Source organism: Rhineura floridana, chromosome 3 (assembly GCF_030035675.1).
Source record: "Rhineura floridana isolate rRhiFlo1 chromosome 3, rRhiFlo1.hap2, whole genome shotgun sequence".
Classification (NCBI taxonomy): Eukaryota; Metazoa; Chordata; class Lepidosauria; order Squamata; family Rhineuridae; genus Rhineura; species Rhineura floridana.
Window position 1 is genome coordinate 21,291,507 of NC_084482.1, and position 24,062 is coordinate 21,315,568.

Below are 24,062 nucleotides of genomic sequence, written 5' to 3' on the forward strand. Positions count from 1 at the left end.
ATGGGGCTTACTCAAACAGGGAAGCGTCTGCAGAACTGCAACCTCAAGTGATAAGGAACTTCACTCATGTTTACTCAAAAGTAAGTCCTATTTAGCATGTGTTTTTAAATTGCTTTTTTAAAAAATGTGTTTTTAAATTTGTGTATTTGTTTTTAATGTTTTTAATTGTTGTAAACTGCCCAGAGAGCTTTGGCTATGGGGCGGTATACAAATAAAATAAATAAACAAACAAATAAATAAATATTGAATTCAGTGGGGTTTACTTTGGGTATGTGGGATTAGCATTGCAGCTTTACTCCCAGAAAAGTGAGCATTGGGTTAAAGCTGCACATTGGGAAAGTTTTCAAAACACTGCTCTCTTCAACACGCCAGGAAAATTTATACCTGTTTGACTCCTGCACACAAGAGAGAAAAAGACTGAAAACTATATACTTACTCAATTTATGAGATTTTCAGATAAGCAAGAAAAACAACATTTTTCTGGCCTTGCAATGGGATCTCTAGCTACTGTCTGGAGATCAACAAATCCCTTGTCAATCACAACCGTGACTTCACTTATAGGCTACAACCTGAAAGGGCGAGGTTAGAGCAGCCAGCTACAAGCTCATTTAACAGAAGTTGTGGGGAGGTGACGTTTTGGTCTACATCTCATGAACCAGATTACCTAGAAACTTTTTTAAAAAATGAAAACTGTGAGTCTGGAGATCAAGGTGACTCACCCAGAGAAGACCCAAAAAATCCGGAGACTCTGGGCAAAAACCAGAGACCTGACAACTCTAATGCTCTCACCAGCAGCACCCCACTCCCAGGCTACACTGCTCACTGGGTCTGCTTCATGCCCTCTTTATTGCTTTTGCCTGGATGGAGTGTGCCCTTGGCCTCTGCTAATGCTTCTTGCTTGCCTGAAAGGAGGATAGAGAGGGTGTGTGTGTGCATAGAAGCTAGGCAACTCTACAAAGATAGAACTTGCATTCATTGCTCCATGAACTTTTGTCTCTGGCCTCACCCACTACTGGAATGTGGCCCCTAGAAGGTTGCTCAAAAGTGAATGTAGCCTTTGGGTTGAAAAAGGTTTCCCACCCCTGCTGTAAGTTGTTGTAAAAATGCCAGGATCACTGTTGCATGAAGATGAGGAAGTTTGCAGTATGGGAACATCCCTTGATACTGTAAAATACAGCCTGCCAAAAAGGGAACAAGTCAAATGGAATATTATCACAAATCTTTCTGGTCTTTTAAAAAAACCCACAGTGGCTACTGTTCTCCCTCAAAAGTGAGGGTGCTCTAAACTCCAGTTTTACCCACCCCAAACTCCCCTGGTCAAGGTGAAGACGGGTTTTTCAAAATCACTCTCACCCTTATGCTGCTTAAGTAAACAATGTGGAGGGGGACCCCCTTTTAACTACTACAGCTACGAGCATGGCAAGGTGCTTAAAGGGGATGAGGGCTAACTTAAGAGAAGCTGTTTATCTGAGAAAGGTGCTCATGACATGGAGGCAAAACCTTCTGAACTTAAACATTATTAGCTTATGAGAAGGAGCTGTTGAGAATAATATCCATGTACTTCTTTATTGTCCTTTATATAAAACTCCAAGATATCAACTAATTACCCCTTTGCTAACTCCTTTCCCACATGAGTCTGAGCATTTTTGGATGGAATATCTCTTAGGAGATACCTCTCCAAAAATAACTGTTCAGGTGGCAAAATTTAGTGTTATTGTTCAAAGCCTCAGAACTAACATTTTTTTAAAAAGTATTCTTAATTAATTTTAGTGATATATATATATATTTAGTGATATTTAATTTAAATTGACTCATAAATATCTATGGCTATGTTGTTTTATACCAGTTTATATTTCTTTTAAATCTAAACCTATTGATTCTATTAGCATTGATATATCTTATGTATATGTATAGGATGTGTCTTTACATGTCTTGTACTTTTATGCTGACCATTGGTCGAATAAATTGAATTGAATTGAAATTGAATATTAGCTTATACACCTCTGAAAAAATTGCAGACATTTAAAATACACATAGGTACTTATAAGATTCTGGTGGTTATAAGGACATTGCTGATTTTTCCATTCATTTCTTTGAAGCTCTACCTGGAAATGAGGTAACTCCATAGTAGTAGGGAAGCTGGTCATGCCCATTAAGAGATTGGGAGCCCAAAACAATAGAGAACATGGAGAGGCTTCGGATCACCCAATTCATTAAGAGCAAAGCAACAACACAGCAGGGGGGTTTTAAAGCAGATTTTCCAACTGCACAAATTCTCCATTGGACACCACATACTAAAAACAACAACCCCCAAACGAACACAAAGCATGCTCTGCTCCTTCCTTACATCCTGTATCAGTGGCAGTTTCTTCATACGAGCCAGTAGTTCTTATCTACTATGTCAGCAACGATTCATTTATGAATCTGCCTTAGTTCACTAACTAACAGGAGAATCCAACGGATCTTGGACTGATATAGATCCCAGCTCGCTGACACTGACATCGGAGCAAGGGCCACTGGATCATCCTGAAAGTTATCTATCTATTCCTGCTCTCTCATCAGACTTGTGCTGGCAAAATTGGTACCTCTCAAAAATGGGCTTCTGTTTTCACCAAGGTTGCCCGATAAGCACAGCTCAGCTGGTGGCTTAAAACGAGTCCATTTTACACTGTAGCCAATAGGGCAGTGATTCCCAACCTGGGGGCCATGTTGTTGGAGGTGTGCGTGAAGTAATCCAGAGAGGGACGTAAAAAGTAAAGAAATGTTTTATTTATTAATTTTTTAAAAAAAGTCTTCACTCCCTGGACGGTGTCTGCTTCCCACTGTTGCTACAGACAACACTTCCCTCTTGCTCCAAATGAGAGGGGAGGACTTTTGCTGAAGCACCAGAGCATTTTTCAAGCACGCCGAGGGCAGACATCTACCTTTAAAACACGTGGCAGATGCCAAAGGAGACTGAGGGTGGAGCTGCCAGGAAGAAGAGGGGATTACTATCGCTGACTACTGTCTCCTCGCACTGTCACTGCTGACGGCACCCTTACTCAGAACAAGAGGAGAGGAATTTTCATGAAGCAAAAAAGAAGCAAGGCTGCAAGGAAAGGCTCCTTCCCTCCTTCCTTCCTGGCTGCCTGCCTTTCTTGGCTCCTGCTTTGCTGCCACTTTCTTTTAAAAATTATTCTTATTTGCGAGGCTGCCCAAATCTAATCTCCAGCCCAGAAATAGCCAAGGAGCAGTGAGGAAGCTCAGGACTTGCTCACCCCCACCTCTGAGGCTAAGTGTATGTTCCAGCGCCGCCCTTTCTTCCACCTACACTCCACCCCCCCATCACTCTCTCCAAGATGCTGCAGCAGTTGAAGGCTTCCCCCCCCTACGTACCCAAATGCATGCATGCCTACAGATGCTTGCAAGAGGGGCAGGTGTGTGTGTGTGTGTGCGCGTGCATGCACTGATCTGTCTCCTGCTCCACTCTCTTTCCCCAAGTGCATGCTAACCAAGGCAATAGTTCTGATTATCATCCCAAGGCCTAAAAGACTAACCCCCTCCTCAATCTATCCACCCTTTTGTCTTCACAATCTTGTATCCCCACCATTGCCACATTGATACTTCTTTATTATTATTATATTATTATTTTGTTGTTGTTGTTGTTTTGTTGTTGTTATTAAACCGTTCAGCATGTTGGCTGAGGGTGGGATCCACATACTGCAGCTGAAATGTATTTATTTATTTAATTATTACTGCATTTATATCCCACTTTTCCTCAAAGTTGCTCAAGGTGGTGCACATGGTCCCCCACCCTTCCATTTTATCCTTACACCAACCCCGTGAGATAGATCAGGCTGAGAGACTGTGTCTGGGCCAAAGTCACCCAGTGGGCTTCATGGCTGGATGGTAATTTGAACTTGGATCTTAGTCCAACATTGAAACCTACTGATGTTGGGAGACAGGACTGTACATCTTCAGACTGTGGGCAGGAGAGGGATACCAATTTGATTGGACCTTTGCATTAAGGGGGGGAAAGCAACACCTCCCTGTCTGCAGGGAGCTTTTTATGGAAAGGGAGGTGTGATTTTGCCACTCACCATTTTTTCAATTAACAGAGACTAAAATTATAATTAGTGGGGGGTCACAAAACATTTTGAGCTTACAAAGGGGGTCCCATACTCATAAAGGTTGGGAACCACTGCAGTATAGGGTTGCCAGGCTCAGGGCGTGAGAATGATTCTGTATCTTTAAGAGAAGAGAAAATTCAGCCAAGTGCAGGTTTTCTTGCAACACTGTAATGAGAAAAACCACAAGGTGAAATTCTCCCTTCCCCCTGCACGACTTTTAACCTTGTGGTTTTTCCCATTACAGTGTTGCAAGAAAACCTGCACTTGGCTGAATTTTCTCTTCTCTTAAAGATACAGAATCATTCTCACGCCCTGAGCCTGGCAACCCTACTGCAGTAGGGCCTGCAGTACAGACATTCAGTACAGTACAGTAGGGCCCCACTCACACAGCAGGTTACGTTCCAGACCACCACCGAAAAACGAAACCCGCCCAAAAGCAGAATTCCTTCAATAAAATGGTGCCCGACACCCAAAAAATGCCGTAAAAGTGGAACAAGCTCCATACGAGTGGGGCCTTACTCTAATTTTAGCCGCTGTAGAAGCGGAACGCCAAAAAGCAGGTCCTGAAAAGCAGGGCCCTACTGTACTGACTGCTGTTAGTTCACAGAAGAAACAGGACAATCAGGGCCGGTTCTAAAGGGCAGCCAAGTGGGACACTGGCTGAGGGTCACTGGGGCTACAGGGGCCACTGGGGGGCCCTGCGCTCCCCTTCCACAATCCGCAGCACGATTGCTGCCGCAGATAGCAGGGCAGGAGCTTCAGAGCCGCCCACTATTCCCCCGCTTCACCTACCTTTCTCTCTGCTGTTTTTTGCGGCTGCGCGCACCGTGAGCACAGGTTTGCAATCAATGAAGATGGCGGCCGAGGTTTCCCTAAGGGGCTGAAGCCTCTGCCGCCATCTTAGTTGATGGCAGCAATGTGCGCATGTAGCATGCATGCATGCCATCAACCAAGATGTTGTTGGACCACAACTCCCATCTTTCCTGACCATTGGCAATGCTGGCTGAGGCTGATGGGAGTTGTGGTCCAACAACATCTGGAGGCACACTGGTTGGGAAAGGCTTGGCTTGTGGTTGTCCTAGCCAGCAAGGAATTCCAAAAGCTGTCCTCAGCAGCTACAGTTACAGTTCTCCACTGCCCTTGAAGGTCTTCTTCCTCAGTCCTTCAACAGAATTTAGTCCTGGGTCTGCTAAGTTCTTACAGCAATGATATGCTGTTAGTTCTCTCTGTTTAGGAAACTATCACAGGCCAGGCCCCAATTCTTTCTTCAGGGCCTGCAGGTTTTCATCCTTCTCAAACTCTTCTTCTCTCACATTATAGCAGCTGTAGCAGGACACGTTCAGACTACCAGACAGCTACTAGGCCCAACACACTGAACTAGGCAGCACACAATGTGAGATACGTTTGTGCCCTAAACCTATTCCGATATTGTTGGCTTTATTCAAATCTCAACAGATCTGCTGAAATATATGGTGATCTACTGATTGTCTGAAAAATACCTTTGAATGAGAGAAATCTACAGATATTTGGCCTTCCATGATTTTTTTTACATATTCCACTACAAGGAAGCAGCCACAAACTCTATACAGGTTGCTTTAGCCAGGCGACTCAGTGGAGTCAAAGCAGAGGCAGGGTCAGATTTGCAGTTGTGTTCAGTGTGTACTCCGCGATTGGCAAGATGGTCTGCTCAGTTCCCTCTGCAAGTATATTTTGTATTGTCTGCAGAATCAAGTTGTTGCCAACCAATAGAGCTTTTTCAGAAGGTTTCTGGATGGTCTAGCTCAGATTCAGCCCAAGCCTATGACTGACCTGGTTTGGGCAGTTTGTTTTAAGTATGGAAACTGAGTGCATTGTACCCTTATATTATCTGTGTACATGCTGTCCCTGCCATTGTCAGTCATTTAATTGCTTAATAAACACATGCACCTAATGTGTCTAGTTTCCTCCCCATTTTCCAACTGCACATTATCAGTTTTCCAACTGCATAATTTTTCTCAACTGCACATTTTGTGTCCAACCACACTTACACACACAAAAAACCCCTGCAACACAGTTGGCACAGTTTTTTCTGTTAGGCTTCTGGGCCTCTAACAGCCTCATAGAGAAATGACCAGCAGAGGTTCTGTGGCCCCAGGTTTACCCCAAGACGGCACCTAAATTCTAGAAAAGGTTGCTGGCACGCAGGGCTTCGCTCTGTTTCAGCGCAAGCCCCAGTCTGGTAGCCACTGACAACAGGCGTACAGCAGGTCACACTCCTGGTGTCTTCCCTCCACCCACTTCCCATCGCTTGGGCCAGGGGACATGGGGCTCCCAGCAACTTAGAGCCCATCTCCTTGGGAGTTGCAGGGCTACCAGCCAAATTCTGCATCTACTGCGTGGCAAATTCAACCAGCCATTCCTCCTGATCTTCCAGGCACTTGAACCCGGTAATGTAGCCAACATGGTCTACGCCATACGTAATTGTATTATTTTAAACTGAGTTTGAATTATTTTAACTGTATGTATGAATGGTTTTAATACTGTAAATAGTTTAATTCGATTTTAATCTAGACTTTTGTGTGTTTTTAATTATATGTGTGCTTTTATCTGGAAGCCGCCATGAGTTCCAGTTTTGGAAAAAGGGTGGGGTAAAAATAATGATAATAAATAAATAAATAAATATGCCAGTGGTTCCCATCCCCCCCCCCACTGGCCACTTGAAAATTGCTGAGGGTCTTGGTGGACCATCAAATGATTTTTTTTCTGCTGGTTGTAGCAATGGTGATGCACTGGGCTAGATGCTGCATGGTTTTAACTGCATTTTTATTGCTTCTTTCCTTTCTTGTATTGTATTTTAATGTATTTCCGTTTGCATTCCATAGAAGTCAAATTGTAATACAATAAAATATAATATAAGAAAGAAAAGAAGCAATAAAAATACTATTAAACATCAATATGAGTACTGAATACAGACAATTAATCCACGGACTACAATTTGGGAACCCCTGGTCTAAGCAACACAGCAGCTGGGGGGGGGACTACCAGCCCTTGAGTGTTACCAGAAACCAATATAGCTCAAGAAGCCGCTGGTTCAAGAGAAGTATAAAAAGGGGGAAACTGGGGAAAAATTGTGTATGAGCGCTCAAAAGGAAAATAAAACACAAGACCAGACTATTGGTCTATCTAGTCCAGAGGTGGGGATTGGTCTATCTAGTCCAGAGGTGGGGAACCTCAGGACCAGGGGCCAAATGCAGTCCTCCAGGCCTCTGTATCTGGCCCTCACAACTCTCTCCAGGCCAGTGGTCCTGCTTTGCACTCCAAGTGTTTTTGCCTGGCTGGAATATGTCCTTGAAATCTGATGCTCCCTTTTGCTTGTCTGGATGGAGTCCAGCGAGGGGTGCACGAGTGTGTGCAGAAAGCAGCCTACATACAAAGGTAAAAAATTACATGTATTACTCTGCCCACTTTTGCTTCTAGCCCCACCCACTACTGACTTGTGGCCTTTGGAACACTGCCCAGGAGGGAACGTGGCCCTGGTTGAAAAGGATTCCTCACCCCTGATCTAGTTGAAGTCCTATATTAGGCAAACGAACACAGCAAAGATTTATGCCTACGGTCACTTCCATAATTTGTAGCTTCCAAAAATGGCTGACAGGTCTAGAGGCATAATTACATGTTTCATGCTGTTTGATCAGGGTGATCATGATTGACAGCTACAAGGGCAATGGATCAATCAGCAGGAGTCCGCATAAGTAAGGGGTGATGGAGGAAAGCAGCAGCAATCACCTGGTGAGAAGATGAGACACAGAATGGAGATGGCCAGTCTTTCCTGCCAGGCAATGATGTGGAGTCCAAGGGGGTGCTGGTTTGGTACCTGACCAGTAGAAGGTCATGACGCGGGGTCTGCTATTCAAACCAACTATATGAAAGGTTTAAAACAGGAGTGGGGAACATCTGGCCCCCAGGCCAATCTTGGCTATTTCCCCCAAACCACAATCACCCGCCCATCAGCTGGTATCACATACTCAATTTTTTCTTCTGTCTCCCTCCCCCCTTTAAAAAAGAGTAGCTTATTAAGATTTTATCTATAACAGCAATGCTAAATAATAATAGGAAGTAGAAAATTATAATTAAAATTACAGGGGAATCTTTCCTTTTTTATTAAAAAAAGCAGATACATTGGCCCTTGGGGTAATGCAAAATGTCATGAAGAAAAGAAACTTTTAGTGTTTAAATTGCATCCCAGGATATCCACTAGGTGGCCTTAGGCTACTGTTCTCTCCATGCCACAGCTTTGTATCTGCAACATGGGCATAATAACGCTGGCCTGTTTTACTAAATTCTTACGAAAGGGTTAGTGAGCAAAATATCAGAATTACAAAAAAAGCATGGCTAGAGAAAAAGAGTGTTCTCTCCCAACAACGTATCTCACCAACACAGGGACAGCCAGCTTCACACTTTCAGGACCTGGGTTCTTCCAATGAGCATTTTGCCTTTAAGAAAAAGCAAGAAAAAATATGAAAGCCAACCTGACTGTTTGAATGGCAGGCAAAACAAACCGAGCTTTGAAGACCAAGGTGCTGATTTTTATAAGGAAGAAAGAAAATTATTTTCATAGTGTGATGAATTAAAATGCACACTGAGTATTTGAAAAATAAATGTGCTTTGCAAAAACCATACAGGTAGCAGGCCTGGAAGCATATGCCCATTTAAGCACAGTGATTCTGTTGTAAATAAAGGAAAACATTTGCAGGGTGGGGGGATACATATCCGTGAAACAAAGACCCAAGAATTTGAAAAAGTTGAACTTTATATTAAAAACAGTATTTAGGTAGCATTACACCTCTGTAATGTTGACTTACATAAATAAAAAACTTTCCTCAGTATTGGAGGTCTAAAAAGGAGAATGACCTGTACTTTCACCTCTGGTGACCTGTACTTTCACCGTGTGGTTTAAGAACGTCCCTATAGCCAACAGATATTTCTATCAAACTTTAAAAATCAGGGAAATTGGGCAGCTATAGTGAATGCACTGGGGGACCAGGAGACCTGACCTCCTCTCTGAGATATTGTACTGGCCTACAAATTTGTAAAAATGCAAACACAATTTGGGTTGATCTTTTACAGTCCAATCCACTTCCTGTGTAGCTTGGAAGAATTTGGTAACATATGCCTCTGAGCATAAGATGAGTGGTGACAACACCTGCAATCAGGACTGCATTTCCAAAGATGGAGAATTACATTCTTTGTTTGTATGTTGGTGTTCTTTTTGCTTTGTTTCTTTCCTGTGTTAATACTGTTGCTACAGAGCATCTAACCTAGAAAATTATATTTCTTTCATTATTCATCCTAGAAATCTGGGTCAAATATTTTTTTATTAATTTCAAAGCCTTTTTATTGGTCAGTGTCATATGATGGTGAAGACAGCCTTTTGTGTTTCAAATTGGAGGTTGTGTTCTATTTCTATTTTGGGCGCATTAACAGTTGAATCTGAAGCTGCAGTTTGATGTAAAATCGGACTAATCACAATATGTTGCTACTTAAGCAATGACTCTAGCTGTTGGAAAAAATAAACTTGGCCTGCCCAAGATGCATGTGTTCAGCCTGCTATGCTTAAACTTCCCCACTTAAGGAAGGGTAGGCATGGTAAATTAAAAACACAGAACGCACCTAGAAATTTCCTAGAATATATTTCACCTCGCACTGTTTTATCTTGTGCAAAGTGAGACTCTCCTCATGTCCATTGGAGACTATTCCACAGGATAGTCAGTGCCATTATTCCACAATCGTTTTTGGAGTTTTTTTAGTGTAAATTATGCAAAGTGTTGCTGTACCTCACATATTCACAAAAACAGAAGCAAAACAAAATGCTTCACTGAAATTGCAAAGTAAATCAAACATATTCAAAGTGACTATCTGAACAATATCAACTGTCTTAATATTGTTGCTTCCTCCTTGTTAGAACAAGATCGGCACAGCACATGTCTTGTTTCTGTTTTTTGGGCTGATTGCAGGTGTTGCCACCACTCAGCAGATGTTCAGAGGCACATGTTACCAAATTCTTCCAAGCTACACAGCAAGTGGATTGGACTGTGAAAGACCAACCCAAATTGTGTTTGCAATTTTACAAATGTGTAGGACAGTACAATATCTCAGAGAAGAGGCCAAGTTTCCTGCTCCCCTGGTGCATTCACTGGAGCTGCCCAATTTCCCTGCTTTTAAAAGTTTGATAGAAATACCTGTTGACTAAAGGTACGTTCTTAAACCACAAGGTGTTTTTTTTTAACCTATTAGTGAATTTCTCTGTGTTTTAATCCAGGAGGTAAGAAATGCTTATTGAGTTCAGTAGTATTTACTTCTCTGTAATAATGCTTAGGATAGGTGAAGCTGATCACGGGGGGGAGGAGAAGAAGGAGGAAGGAAGTGAGGGTTGGAGTGGGCAGAGAAGAGGAAGAAGGGAGGAGAGAGGAAGGAGAGGAGAGGAGACAGAGGGACGGGAAAGGCAGATCTGATCATTTGCATGCTTATTGACTTCAATGGGATTTACTCTCCTGCAATCATGCTTAGGATAGGTGAAACTGACCACAGGATAGAAGGAAAAGTGGGGAGAAGAGAGGAGAGCAAAGAGGAAGGGAGGGAGAGGGGAGCGGAAGGAGGGGGTAGGGAATTGGAATGGGAGGGGGAGGGGTAGAAGGGGGAAGGGAGGGGAAAGAGAAGGCAGGAGGGAGGGGATAGGAGGGAGGAGGAGGGAAGAGTAGGTTTGATAATTTGCATGCTTATTGAGTTCAATGGGATTTATTCCTGCACAATCATTTATAGGATATGTGAAACTGACCTGGGGGAGGAGCCGGGAGGGGGAGAGAAGGGAAGGATGGGTCAGGCAGGGAGGGAGGGGAAGAGGGAGTAGGAGGGGATGAGACTGGGTGGGCAGAGGGGAATCCTCTTTCCTTTCCAAAAGGAAAACATTGTGAACAGTATCATTAGTTTTTCAGGATTTCCTCCACCTTTTTATTCTACAACAGGAACATGTAGTCTCCCACCCAGATTTTAAACCAAAGCTGTCCCTGGCAACATCCACACCAATCCTTTATTCCACTTTAGACAGTCATGGCTTCTCTCCAAGAATCCTGGGAAGTGTAGTTAGTGAAGGGTGCTGAGAGTTGCTAGGAGACACGCTGTTCCCCTCACAGAACTTCAATGAGTGGCTGACTGTTAAACCAGTCTGGCCGCTGGAGCTCTCGCAGTGGAACAAGAGTCTCCTCTCAGCACCCTTCACAAACTACACTTCCCAGGATTCTCTGAGGAAAGCCATGACTGTCTCAAGTGAAATCAAAGTCTGGCGTGGGTGTAGCCTCCTGATTAGGCAAGCCCAGCAGCTGTGAGTCTGGCTTTTAGAACACTGACAGTTGGTTCTCACTGAGCATGCCCAACACTATCATTCAGTTCAAGGCAACATTTATTAAATTAATTAAAAATCAGCCAGAGATATTTTAACTTTTAAACTGCAGAAGATGAAAGTCAGAGTATGGGGCAAGGTCAGTAATAGGATGGCAGGTACTCTATAAACATGGCTGATTTTTAATTAATTTCAACAAATTATGAGACCACTGACAGAAAAAGTCCAACAGGGGTCTGATTTTTTTCTCTTGTTTTACACTTTGAACTCTGCATTCTCTCTGAATGCTTTGTGTATCACCATGAAAACTTAAAGGGTTGTTAAGCAAGTGTTTCTGAGTTCAGGACTATACATTTTGTAAGATTTGTTTTAAAATGAGCTTATGGGAGGCAACAGAATGGCATGGGAGGTATTTTCAATTTAACATGGCAGAATGTGGAAAATCCATGGTGGCTATAGTATACAGACACTGTTGTGGCTGCATATTGAAATTAACCTAATCACAAAACAAAGAATGTCACCAATACCCACTCTAGCACTTTTGGGAATATGAGGTGGGCTGAATGTTGAAGGTACCAGTAATGGGCTAGTCAGATATCTACTCACAGCCACAATTATTGCAAGGTTTTGGAAGTACTTAGAGGGAGCTACCAAAGAAGGATGTATAGTCCTGGCGTGGGGAACCTCTGGCCCTCCAGATATTGCGGAACTACATCCCGCATCATCCTGGTGCTGACGGGAGTTGCAGTTCAACAACTTCTGGAGGGCTGAAGGTTGCCCACACCTGGTATAACCAGGTATTGCAATAGCAGAAAAACTAACCCAAAAATTTAGTTTAAGAAGAGGCTAAATAAAAATAAGGATTCTTTTTTAATATATGGCAAGAATTTATTCTCTATATGAACACTGAAAGCGACATGATTCAAGGTAAATATGCCAGCATCTGGAATACATAATCATCTCCTGGCTGATCCTCATATGGATCCACGGATTATAGAATGCCAAAGCCAAGCAATATGCCTCCCCCCACTTCTGCTACGGCCGATGTGCCCAGTAGGGCTGAGAATGCAATATAGTAGTGGCCCAACTGCTCCGTTAGGCCATGCTGGGTAGCGTTTGCACCCTAAACAAATTTCATAACCCTTGCCTTGACCCCACTGTTTATTACTCCTCTTCCTCTGTATGTATGTATGTAAATCTATCTATCTATACCAGCCAACTGAAGATAATGGTTCATGCATCTGAGGAAGCAAGTGAATTATAGTCTAAGAAATCTTATGCTACAACAGCCTTTCCCAACCTTTGGGTCCCCAAATGTTGCTGGACTATAATTCCCAAAATTCCTGATCATTGGCCATGCTGGCTGGTACTGATGGGAGTTATAGTCCAGCAAGAAGTGGGGACCCAAAGGTTAAGAAAGGCTGTGTTACAATAAACGTGGTAGTCTTTCTACAATAAATGTGCTAGTCTTTCAGGTGCTATAGAAATTATAACACAAGAAATGGAAGCTTGGTTTTGTCAAAGCGATAGACGTTATTTTATCCAATGTGATGGGGATGTTTAAAAGCACAGAGTTTTCAAACTATGACTATAAATACAGCTTTGACTCTCAACATTTTCATTTGCCTAAGGACCCATTAATATTTTGTTAAATTAAGGAAAACACGTCATTCCAGTGAAATAGTATGAAGTCATTTAATATTTCTTCACTATTATCAGACTTATATTTGGGAAACACTGGAAATTGGGTTCAGAACCTTCTAACAAAAAAGAAAAGAATTGTTGCTAAGAGTAAGGGAACAAAAAATATTTGTCAAATTAAGAGAGGTATATCTAAGCTGCAAACTATTAATCAAGTGTGAAGACAATGGGTTGTATTCAGTGTTAATCTGATTCAGAGTAGACCCTTTAAAATTAATGACCATGAGTAACTTAGATCCATTAATTTTAATGGGTCAAATCTCAATCAAATTTAGCTGCATGCAACCTCAATTACTGAATGATGATAAGCTCTTATAATGATCCTGTCTGATGTAATCCTAAAACTCTGAGACAGTGTTTGTTTAATATGCAGTTTTAAAATGTCAGATGTCTACCAGCTTTTGTTGTTTGTGTTTGTCTGCAAATCTGTTTTAAAAGTTTGAAAACACTGAAAGGGTGGGACGGAACTGTAGCCGCATAAAGTATTTTTCAGCAGAGGGACCCAGGGCTTCAGCTACAAGTGCTGAAATATTTTTGAAAGCTCGTAAGTCTCAGAATGGAATCACACACATTTGTCACCCTCAGGGGAACCAGACAATGTAATCTACATGGAAAGACTAATGTGAGCATTAAGGGCCACGCCTTCTTCACAAGTTCAAAAGAAGATTAGGCTTGCTGGTAGTAGTTATGTGATAATGAAATGAGATTTTAAAAATTACAAGCTCTACACAGGGCAGCTGTCACTACAGACAGTTCAGACTGACAGTAGAGCTGTCAGCGATTGTTTATTGTGCAGTCCAGAGAGACATCTATGTCAACATAGGGTTGCCAGGTTCAGGGCCTGAGACTGATCCTGTATCTTTAGGAAAAGAGAAAGTCAGCCAAGTGCAGGTGTCCTTGCAACACCGTAATGGGAAAAACCACAAGGTGGAATTCTCCCTCTCCCCTGCACAACTTTTAAAGATACAGAAGACCTCTTGGTTGCCAGGCCCGGCCTCCAAGAGGTCTTCTGTTTCTTTAAAAGCTGTGCAGGGGGAAGGGAGAATTCCACCTTGTCGTTTTTCCCATTACAAGGTTGCAAGAACACCTGCACGTGGCTGACTTTTTCATCTCCTAAAGATACAGGATCAGTCTCAGGCTCTGAACCTGGCAACCCTACTCGACATAGAAGAGTATGAGGTACAGAAGCATGCATTGAGGGGAAATGATGGGCTTTGTCTGGCAAAGCGAAAGAAGATTTCCTGAAGTGCCTCATGGCTCAAAGTTAGTTACACCTTCACTTCAAAGTGCCTTGAGTGTGTCGCTGCCAGGCCCTCCAGGCTAACAAGCACTTCTCCACAGCTCCAGTCCTGGGAAAGCAACACAAAATGGTCAAAGAGGGGACATATTTTCAGAAGAGCAGAAAGAGCAGAAGAAAAGTTGTGGCAACTTAAAGACGTTAGCTTGGTTTATCGTGACACATTACGTTTTTTCTTTTTTTATAATTCATCATATTGTTGCGCGCCTCCCCAATCTCCGAGCGGTGAGATTTCTGGGGTCCCTGCGCTCCTCCAGGATTTGGTTTCCTTTGGGAAGAATGTCAGCGGAGACTGCGGTATCTTTATGAAATATGGTTTGTTTCTTTACACACATTCCAACCTGAGCTTAAGATGGAGGGGGTTCAAGGCATCAGCAGTCCAATATCCAGCTTTTCCATCTGGATTGCAGGAGGCACCCCAAATGCCATGGTGCAGAGAGCCAGCCTCTCTCCCTGCCTGCAGTTACCAGCCTTTCTTCTCAGACAACTAAAACTACAAGCCTCGCCTGTGCTCGGGGGGGGTGGGCTGTCCTGAAGAGTTTCAATGACAAAAGGGTCTTCCTGGCCCATTCACCAGTTGCTGGACAACCGATAATCCCATTATCCTACCTGGCCACTCTATTTGTTTAACAAAGGAAATTCATCTGGCCAGCAGAGCCGGCCCCAAGGCATGGGATTCCAAATCAGAGGCTGGAAAGGGAACCCACAGGAATCATCCATTCCAACCCCCATGCTCATAACAATATGAAAGGTGTGAACCAGCAGGGACTTGGGTTCCAAGTACTGGCAAGTACCTGGAGTGAGCAGGCAGCCCAAGAGGATTATTGGCCGGATAGCCTCTCTCTCAGTTACAGGTTTCCCAAACTAGGAGACTGCAAGAGATTTGGAAGAGTTTTAGCAGCCAGTGCTACAGGACTAGCTCTGTGAGACAACCTGATTCACAGAAAGATACTAGCATGTAGTGCTAAATGCTTGCAGTTTTCTCCTTTCACCGGTGGCCCTGGTGGGTAGAAGGGACAGGGGATCATGGAGGATAAACCAAGGTAACATGAACACCAAAGTACCTGTGGTGCCTTAAGACCAAACTAGATGAGATATGGGAGATCTGTAATTGACTGTGTGGAGATCCAATCACACATCTCCCATATCATGTCTAGTGTGGCCCTTACTTTTTATTTATTATGACAAGGGTTTACTCAGGCAACAGCCCGCTATACTTCATCAGAAGCACGAAAAGGCAATAAGGCAAGGATGCCTTACTTGTGGCCTTCCAGATGCTGTTGAACTACAAGTCACACCAGCATTGATTGACCATGCTGGCTTGGGCTGATGAATCCAGCACATCTGGAAGGCCACATAGTCCATTACAAAGGAACAAAGGAAACTGCCTTATCCTGAGCCAAACCATTGCTCCATTTTATTCAATATTGACCACACTCTCTGGCAGTGGATCTCCAGGGTTTTAGACAGGGAGTCGCTCCCAGCTGTACCAGGAGATGCCAGGTATTGAACCTGGGACCTTTTGCATGCAAAGCATGTGCGCTACCACTGAGCCATGGCCCTTCACAGATTAGCCACCCTACAGTAGGGTATGGGTTAAGCAGTACAAGAGGATGTTTCCATTTAGCAAACAATAAATTATTTATGACATGTATATCCCACCTTTCCTCCAAGGAGCTCAAGATGGCATGCATGCCCCCCCACTCTCCATTTTGTCCTCACAACAACCTTGTGAAGTAGGTTAGGCTGAGAGATGGTGTCTACTGGCCCAGGATCACCCTGTAAATTTCATGGCTGATTGGGGTTTTGAACCCAGGTTCCTCCAGTCTTAGTCCAACACTCTGACCACTATAGAATTGCTATCCCAGAGCAGGGTGGAGACTTGTTTGCATAGTTCCCTCATGAGTCAAAAGTAACTCAGCGGCTTCTGCAGCTCAGTAAGCCCTTGAGAAGCCCCAGCAGCCACCAGAACTAGGAAATTCACGGTGGAATTGTGACAGGGTAGGAGGAGAGACATTGATGGGTATGTGGATGAAAGATCTGGGTCCATCAGGACTTTTCCAGGTTTGGAACTGGGGTGGTTCCTCCACCTCTCTCTGTGCTGCATGATATGGCTATACAGTGGTGGCTGGTGCCCTCTCAGACTGGTGGGGCAAAAAGCAAGGAGGCCAGTGGAAGGTGGAGCCAGAGCCAATGACAGGTGGAGCCAACCAGTTCTAGCTTTCTCCCCATCTTCCTCCGAGCTGAGTCCTACAAGGGCAAAACAGACTGAGGAGGAGGAGGAGGAAGCTGAGAAGTAGTGCTACCCTCTGGACTGGATGTAAGTAAGAAGGCAGGCAGGTGGGGCCTACCTGAGGCCCCTGAATAGACCAGACTCCACTGACTGCACTAACTGGGAACTGGCTCAAGGCAGGCTGAAGTTGGTGGGGCAGTGCCCTGTTCGCTCTAATGGACCAGTCGCCACTGTTGGCCTCAGCCATTGCTGACACATTTACTACCAATACCAACCTAAACCATTGGGTGAAACCCTAGCCATGAATGCCATGCACAATAAAGCACAACGGCAGGAGTTCAATTATGAACAATGCAAAATATGAGAGTGCAAACAGGTATTGATCTATAGTGCCCCTTGTACTGGAACTCCCAAATGCGCATGCGTACCCATACCCACACAAATGTGCATATGTAACAGTGTTAAGAGACTGGCTGTCTCTAAAATAAATTTAGGGTGGTAACTCTGCTGTCATCATCAGTCACTCCCGAACCTGTATGTACCTCTCCTTACACATAGTTTTGCCTAGTGTCATTAGATTTTCCTTATTCTTTTCTGGTGAATAAAAACCACACCATGTCCACCCACTGTGAAGTGCTGAGCACAGAGTTTCCTTTACTTTCTAAAGGTCGCTAATGCAAATTCTTCACCATCATCACATTATAGCTTGCAAAAATATATATTATAAGTCTTTTCTGCCCATGATAAGAATGGCTCATCTGCACATAACATAAAAGAATACATTTCCTGGAATAAACAAATCATTCCTATGACTTTTGTTGTTGTTGGTATCAGGTTCTGCTGTTTCCAAGACTTTACCTATTGTTGTGTCAGATGGTACTTTCCAGCAAGGAGGCTAGACAATTTTGGTGTAACCAAGAGTACATTCACAAGTGGGACCTGCAACAAAATACTGCCTTGTGGAAAACTCCTGTTCAGGGTGCCAGCCAGCCAGCCTCTTCCAGGATACTCCACTCCATTCCAGAGCTTGGAAAGTTAATTTGAAAAAGGAACTACTTCAAGTTCAACATGTTCAAGAAGGAACTAATCCCAGTTCATGTTTGTTCCTTTACAAAAGAATCTAGTTTGGTTCATGTTCAGTTCACAGTTCAATTCCAGCTTATCCAGATGATCAACTGCAACTTTTTTCCAGCATTCAGAATGCTGCAAGCTGCTGTGTTGAAGTATAAAATATACTTAAGATGACATCAAAATGCACGCAGTGGAATATGAACTGCTTAATGTATTTTTCCCAATAATTATGATCTTAAAGCTTAAAGACCCAAAGAGCCTGAAGAGTAAAAAAAAAAGTAAGAGAATGAACCTGAAGATGAACTATAAATCGTTCAGTTCTACCCCAAAATCAACTTAATTCATGTTCGGTTCACCTGGCAATTATGGGAACTTTGCCTGTCTTTTTCATAGAGAGGCTACCATTATTCTGGCTATATAATGGCTGCACATCACTTTAAATTATTCTTTAAACCATAGTTAATCTTAAACTAGTGCAAGGGGTGCATGGGGTGGGTGCTTTGCTTCTGCTGTTGCTGCACGTCTGGGAGCCAAGCCATGGTTTGGCTTAGCTTTATGACTAATCTCAGATTTGTGGCTTTTCTACCCCAAACAAACCACAAGCAATAAGACAAGAACAATCCTTGGTTACTACTAATGGTTTGTTTGGAAAGATATAAGCCACAAACCTCGGTTTGGAGTTAACTCTAAACCAAATCAAGGCTTGGCTCCAGCAGCATAGCAGCAGCAGGAGTCGGGGAGGTGCAAAGTGCCTGTGATTTCAGCCTGATGCACCAGCAAGCTACATGCTCACCTGTAAACCATAGTTCAATTAATTCACTTTAGTGTGAATAAGGCTAATAAGTTCAGAGAATTATTTTACTATTAACAGGCATGGGGAACCTCTGGCGCTTGAGTCAAATTAGGTCCAGCAAGGGTTTTTTGGCCTGTAAGGCCGCTTTCCCCAAGCCATGCCCATTGGCTTCACATGTGACATCTTAGGATGTCACATGTGGGGCAAAAAGGTGTGCCTGAAAAGGAACAATGGGGCTCCTTAAAGCATGCTCCCTACTATTCCTTGGCAAACAGGGCTTGCATTCAGCACTTTTTAATTTGGCACCAAATGCAAGCCCCACTAGGATTGATTCCACTCAGAAGTTGATCAGGATTGACTGCAAGCCCTGATCCTTACCAAAAGTGGGGCTTCAGATCGGCCTGATCAGCTCATTGGCACTGACTGAAAGCCCCACTGGGATCGGCTGCAGTGAGGAGTTCTTAATCAGGGGCTCCCAAATGCAGCTGATCCTTGCTTAGGCAGAGAACTTTACTTGCAGCCTGGTTTGAGTTCAAGCCGCGTTGCAAAGGGGGGGGGAATTCCTTTGACCTGCCCAGCTGTCAGAGTAGTCCATAGGGCAGCCTTTCCCAACCAGTGTGCCTCTAGCTGTTGTTGGACCACAACTCCCATCAGCCTCAGCCAGCATTGCCAATGGTCAGGAAAGATGGGAATTGTGGTCCAACAACATCTGGAGGCACACTGGTTGGGAAAGCAGGGGTGTCACTACCGGGGTGCAGGGGTACAGATCGCACCTGGGTGACACCATGAGGGGGGTGACACCCAGAGCCGCCCCGCCCCGTGCCGCCCAGCAAAGGAGCCAAGAAGCGCTCCGGGTCCTCCTTGGAGGCACGCAGGCGGGCGGGTGAGACGGGGAGCAGCGTCGGCGGGGCGAGGAAGGTGCGCTGGCGTTCCCAGGCCTGCTTCTCCAGCTGGGTGCCCCTCCGGCGCGCGCCCTCCCAGGGACATGGATGGGGGTGGCTGGCCTCACGTGCACACGTGCACTCAGCACAAGATTTGGGGACTCACCAAGGGCCCCTCGGCCCCCGGTCCGGTGCATGCCAAAAGCAGGTGCCCGCTTGCTGGCGGTGAAGCCTGGACGGGCCTTCCACGATCAGCCTGGAGTGTGTGGTGAGCACACACATGCGCAAGACCTGCCACCCCTCTCCATGCCCCTGGGAGGGCGCGTGCTGGAGGTCCGTGTGATGTTCCTATATATTAGTGTATATATGGTAAGTGCTGGTTGTTTAGAGTATACATGGTAAGTAGTGAAAGAGGAGGGGGAGTGAATGGGCAATAGAATGCTTGATGATTGGCTGAATGTTTAAAATGGCTGACAGTACAAATGAAAGGATGACAGGTAAATCTGGGTGAATGTGAGGTGGTAAATTGTGGAATAGGGGGGAGAAGAGAAAGAGTGGATTGCTTGGTGGGGTTTGAGAGAGTTGTTTGTCAGGAGACAGTGAAGAAGGAGGGAGGTGGAGTTCGGATTAGTATTGAGTAAAACCATATGCTTATGTGCCTTAAGAAGAAATCCTGTTAATCTTGTTAGTTTTGTTATCTGTAATAAATACTTAATTTGGTTTACCAAAGGCCTGATCCTTGGCTGGGGTTTCACAGACCAGAAGGGAGGGTAAGGTAATGACCAAGGCTGAAGGGAAACTGTAACAAATGGTGGCAGCGGTGAAGAGAATAACAATACCAGTCTCTGGGAATACTAGTATTGGGACGTTACTGGTGGTTGCCTAGCAGGGGGATCTGTTGAGATCTGTGCTAGAGCGGATAGGTAAACCATAAGAGAGTGCAGTCCGGACTGGTGGAGTCCCTGGTGGTGCCTAGAGACAGGCAGTAACCACGAGCAGGTAGGAACCTGACAGGGAGAGCCAGGGAAGGACGCATCACAGTCTGCATCCCCACACTCCCACTAGTGACGCCGCTGTGGGAAAGGCTGCCATAGGGGACGGGGGAAGTTCAGGATGTGGCCTGCCAGCCAGAATCTGGCCTAAAATATCAGATTACCTCTTGCCAGTCATCCTCAAAAACATTCAAAAGCAAAGTTAAAGTTTAACCTTCACCCTGTGACTTGGAAAATAACTCAAAATAACTGGTTCTTTGATCAGTGGATCTTGTTGTATCTTGTGTGTCAACCTGTTTAATGGGCATTCATCTTGATTTGTTTGTACAATGCTTATGCAGATGTTATATGATGTACACTGTTTATTGAGCATTTGTCCTTGTTTGTTTACAGGTTGTCCAACTTACCATCAATCAGTTGTTATCCCATACTTTCTAGTGCATTCTCCCATTACTTTCTTTACAGCAAAAAGACTGTTTTTGTTGTAATGGATTTGTTGCACCAGGACACTTTAATCCACTTTAATTGTGCAAACCTAAATTTCCCAGCATGCAGTTGAATCCTTCCCACAAAATGGGGACAGTCTGGAGGGGACCGAGGTGAAACTGGTTCAGACATAATACCAAACTATAGTTTGGCAATACATGAATGAGTCTCACAAGCTCCTTCCTCTCCCTCCTGGCTTTCCTCCAGGTAGCAATTAATGTTGCATCTAGTTTGGCCTAAAACGATGTGTCATACCTGCACTTTTTGCAAGCTTTTTAAACTGCTCCCTGATTAACAATGGGGGACATATTTTTAATCAATCTACACGTTTTCAGTCCATCAAAACTTACAATCAAGCAAATGTCGCAACCCTAGGTCTTAGACAGACAAGGTATTTGTCTCTAGTAGAGAGCTAGGAGAAATTTGATTCAGTTGGCATTTAATGTTGAATTGGTCAAATTTGCACTTTTCGAAACCAAAGCACAACCATCCTTCAAGATTTCCAGTTATCCAAATTTCGTGATGTGCTTGTCCAACCAACCAATGTTTTTTTAAAATGCATACAATAGAGGGGAAACCCCTTGAAAATAAATGTTTACAATGCAGCGTACAAAAATGTGATTAATAGGAGAAATTCACACTAAAATGCTGAAGAATTTTTTTAAAAATGCAAATTGCTGGAGAAATGTGAAGAGCTGAATACTGGGAAAATAAGAAACTGAGGGAACCAAAACTGACATATCTTTTCATCCCTATTCTCTAGGTTCAGGCAACACAACCAGTATATATAACTTGACTGCTTTTAAAAGACTTTACATTTGGATTCCCAGTGATACGAAAACTGAAATACCTAAAGAATAGATAATCCAGGATACCTTTAAAGGGTGGGTCTTTTTTCTTCTTTTTTAGCTTGCTTCGGCATCTAAGCATCTTCCCAGACTATTCAAGGAAGAAGTGATTCATGCCAAAATCTGTTTATACAAGCAGTCTCTCAGACACATACCACATGGCAATCCTCATTGTTCACATATCTGAGTGTCTGCTGGTTGCAAGAATGGGATGGTGTAACACTGAGGGTGCTTTCTTGTTCTCTTTTGTCTCCCATTCCCTGCAGACTGGCCTAACCCTTTAGCCCTCCTCATCCCCAGCTGAAACAAAGCCTAGGTACATGTGACTGGGCTTGCTCATATCCATCCTTTTGTTACCCTTCCCTCTGCTGCTGTCGTGGATTGTGAGCTCATCAGAGTGGGAGCGCATTCTTTTCTGTACCCTATACATCCAGGGTGCTAGAAAATAATAAGTGCTCATGGAGGCCACTTTGGATCTCCCTAAGTGGTGATTGTGACCAATCACAATGTGATTTTAACAATGTGATATGGTGATGGTGAGCCACTCATGCCCTGCTTTTGACCACATGGATTGGCTGTTTTTGTTTTCTCCACACCATTATTGGGATCTTTCTTTGGCCACTGTAGTAAAAATGTAAATGTACTGCCTTCAAGTCGATTCCGACTTATGGCAACCCTATGAATAGGGTTTTCATGAGGCTGAGAGGCAGTGACTGGCCCAAGGTCACCCAGTGAGCTTCATGGCTATGTGGGGATTCGAACCCTGGTCTCCCAGGTCGTAGTCCAACACCTTAACCACTATGCCACACTGGCTCTCCTGGGCCACTGTAGTGGCAGTAGGGAACTGCAGGAAAAACAGCATGGTAGCTGTTGCATATGGAGAGTTGCCATTGTGTGGACTTAAACTACAGTAACAGCTGATTTGTGGTTGCTGTCAAAAGCAGCAGTCCCACATAGGGATGAAAAAATCTGACAATTTTGGGTTTCTCTTTGTTTCTCATTTTTCCAAACTTAAATTCATTTCTCCACATTTCTGCAGCAATTTGCTATTTTTTTTTAAAAAGCCGCATGAAAATTTGTCAGCATATTAATGCAATTTTTCCTATTAAACACATTTTTGTATGGAGTTTTATTTATTTATTAAATTTGAATCCCACCCTCCTTCTCACAGAAGGCCAGATCAGCTAATACATACATTTCCCCAAGCAATTTCCCCTAAAATAATGCATTTTATGTTATTTTCACTAATATGTGCACTTTTATGAACACTATTTTCTAATGTATGCATTTCTGTACACATTGATGGACTGGAGTTCTGCATTTCAACATTCAGAGAAGTATGAATCTCAAAAGATAGCTATGTTTCTGTTCAGTGTGAGACATGCACATTAGGTAGTTTAAAATTAAAACTCAAACAGAAGTGAATTTCTCCCCCGGATCTACTCCCACATCACTACTCCTCTCTGCCCTGTAATGTTCAGAAAGGCAAATTTCATGGCATGATGTTGTCATATTGCATGTTTTCAGTGGCGTCACTAGTGTTGGTGTCACCCAGTGCGGTAACTCATGGTGTCACCCCCATGGACCTCCTCCCATATCAGACCATACAGAATCCTTATTAATGTTTTTTGTACTAAAGTTACTTGTAAATCGTAATTCCCATATATCACTGAATGTAATGGCAATAGTAGTGACATAAACAACTAGCAAAATTAAAATTACACCTTTAAATTACAATATCATACGCACAGCCCAAATTCTTGCTCTTATTACTAATGGGAGTTAATTATCTTGCATATGCCCATAGTAAATTTTCAGATACTTTCAGACCCTCAGCAATTTTCAAGTGGTCTATGTAGAAGAAAGGTTTGGGAACCCCTGGAATAAGACACCTGCTTATGTCCCTATGCTGCTCTCTCCCCTCATTTAGGTGCCTGGGATGCATGTGTGTGGACACACCTCCTTACAATTATGGAAAGTGATTCTTAATAATAAGTCTCCAGACACAAAGTTACATAGGTATTTATCAGTTGTTTAGTAGAAAATTCAGAGCTGCAGGGTCCCTTCATGATAGTTACAGCCACGTACACCCTTTTTTGCTCCTGGATTAAGAATGCGATCTTTGTTAATGCATTCTCTCACAACAACAAACATCTCTAGGAGCCAATCAGCATGAAAGTGGAGAGCGTTAGCAACTGAGAAGAGTCTTCTCAGTGGCTGACTCACCTCCTTTCACTCTGATTGGCTCCAATCTGCAGAAAAGGCAAGGAAGCATA

The 24,062-nt window shown here is 43.6% G+C and overlaps 1 protein-coding gene across 1 annotated transcript in view; it reads left to right on the plus strand.

Moving 5' to 3' along the window:
• Positions 1-8,617: 8,617 nt before the first annotated feature.
• LOC133379505 (keratin, type II cytoskeletal 5-like) overlaps positions 8,618-24,062 on the plus strand; it is a 30,622-nt gene continuing 15,177 nt past the window's right edge. Inside the window, exon 1 of the mRNA XM_061614913.1 lies at positions 8,618-8,665. Within this exon, the coding sequence (XP_061470897.1) occupies positions 8,630-8,665 (36 nt within the window). The 5' untranslated portion in view covers positions 8,618-8,629. The remainder of the gene's footprint in view (positions 8,666-24,062) is intronic.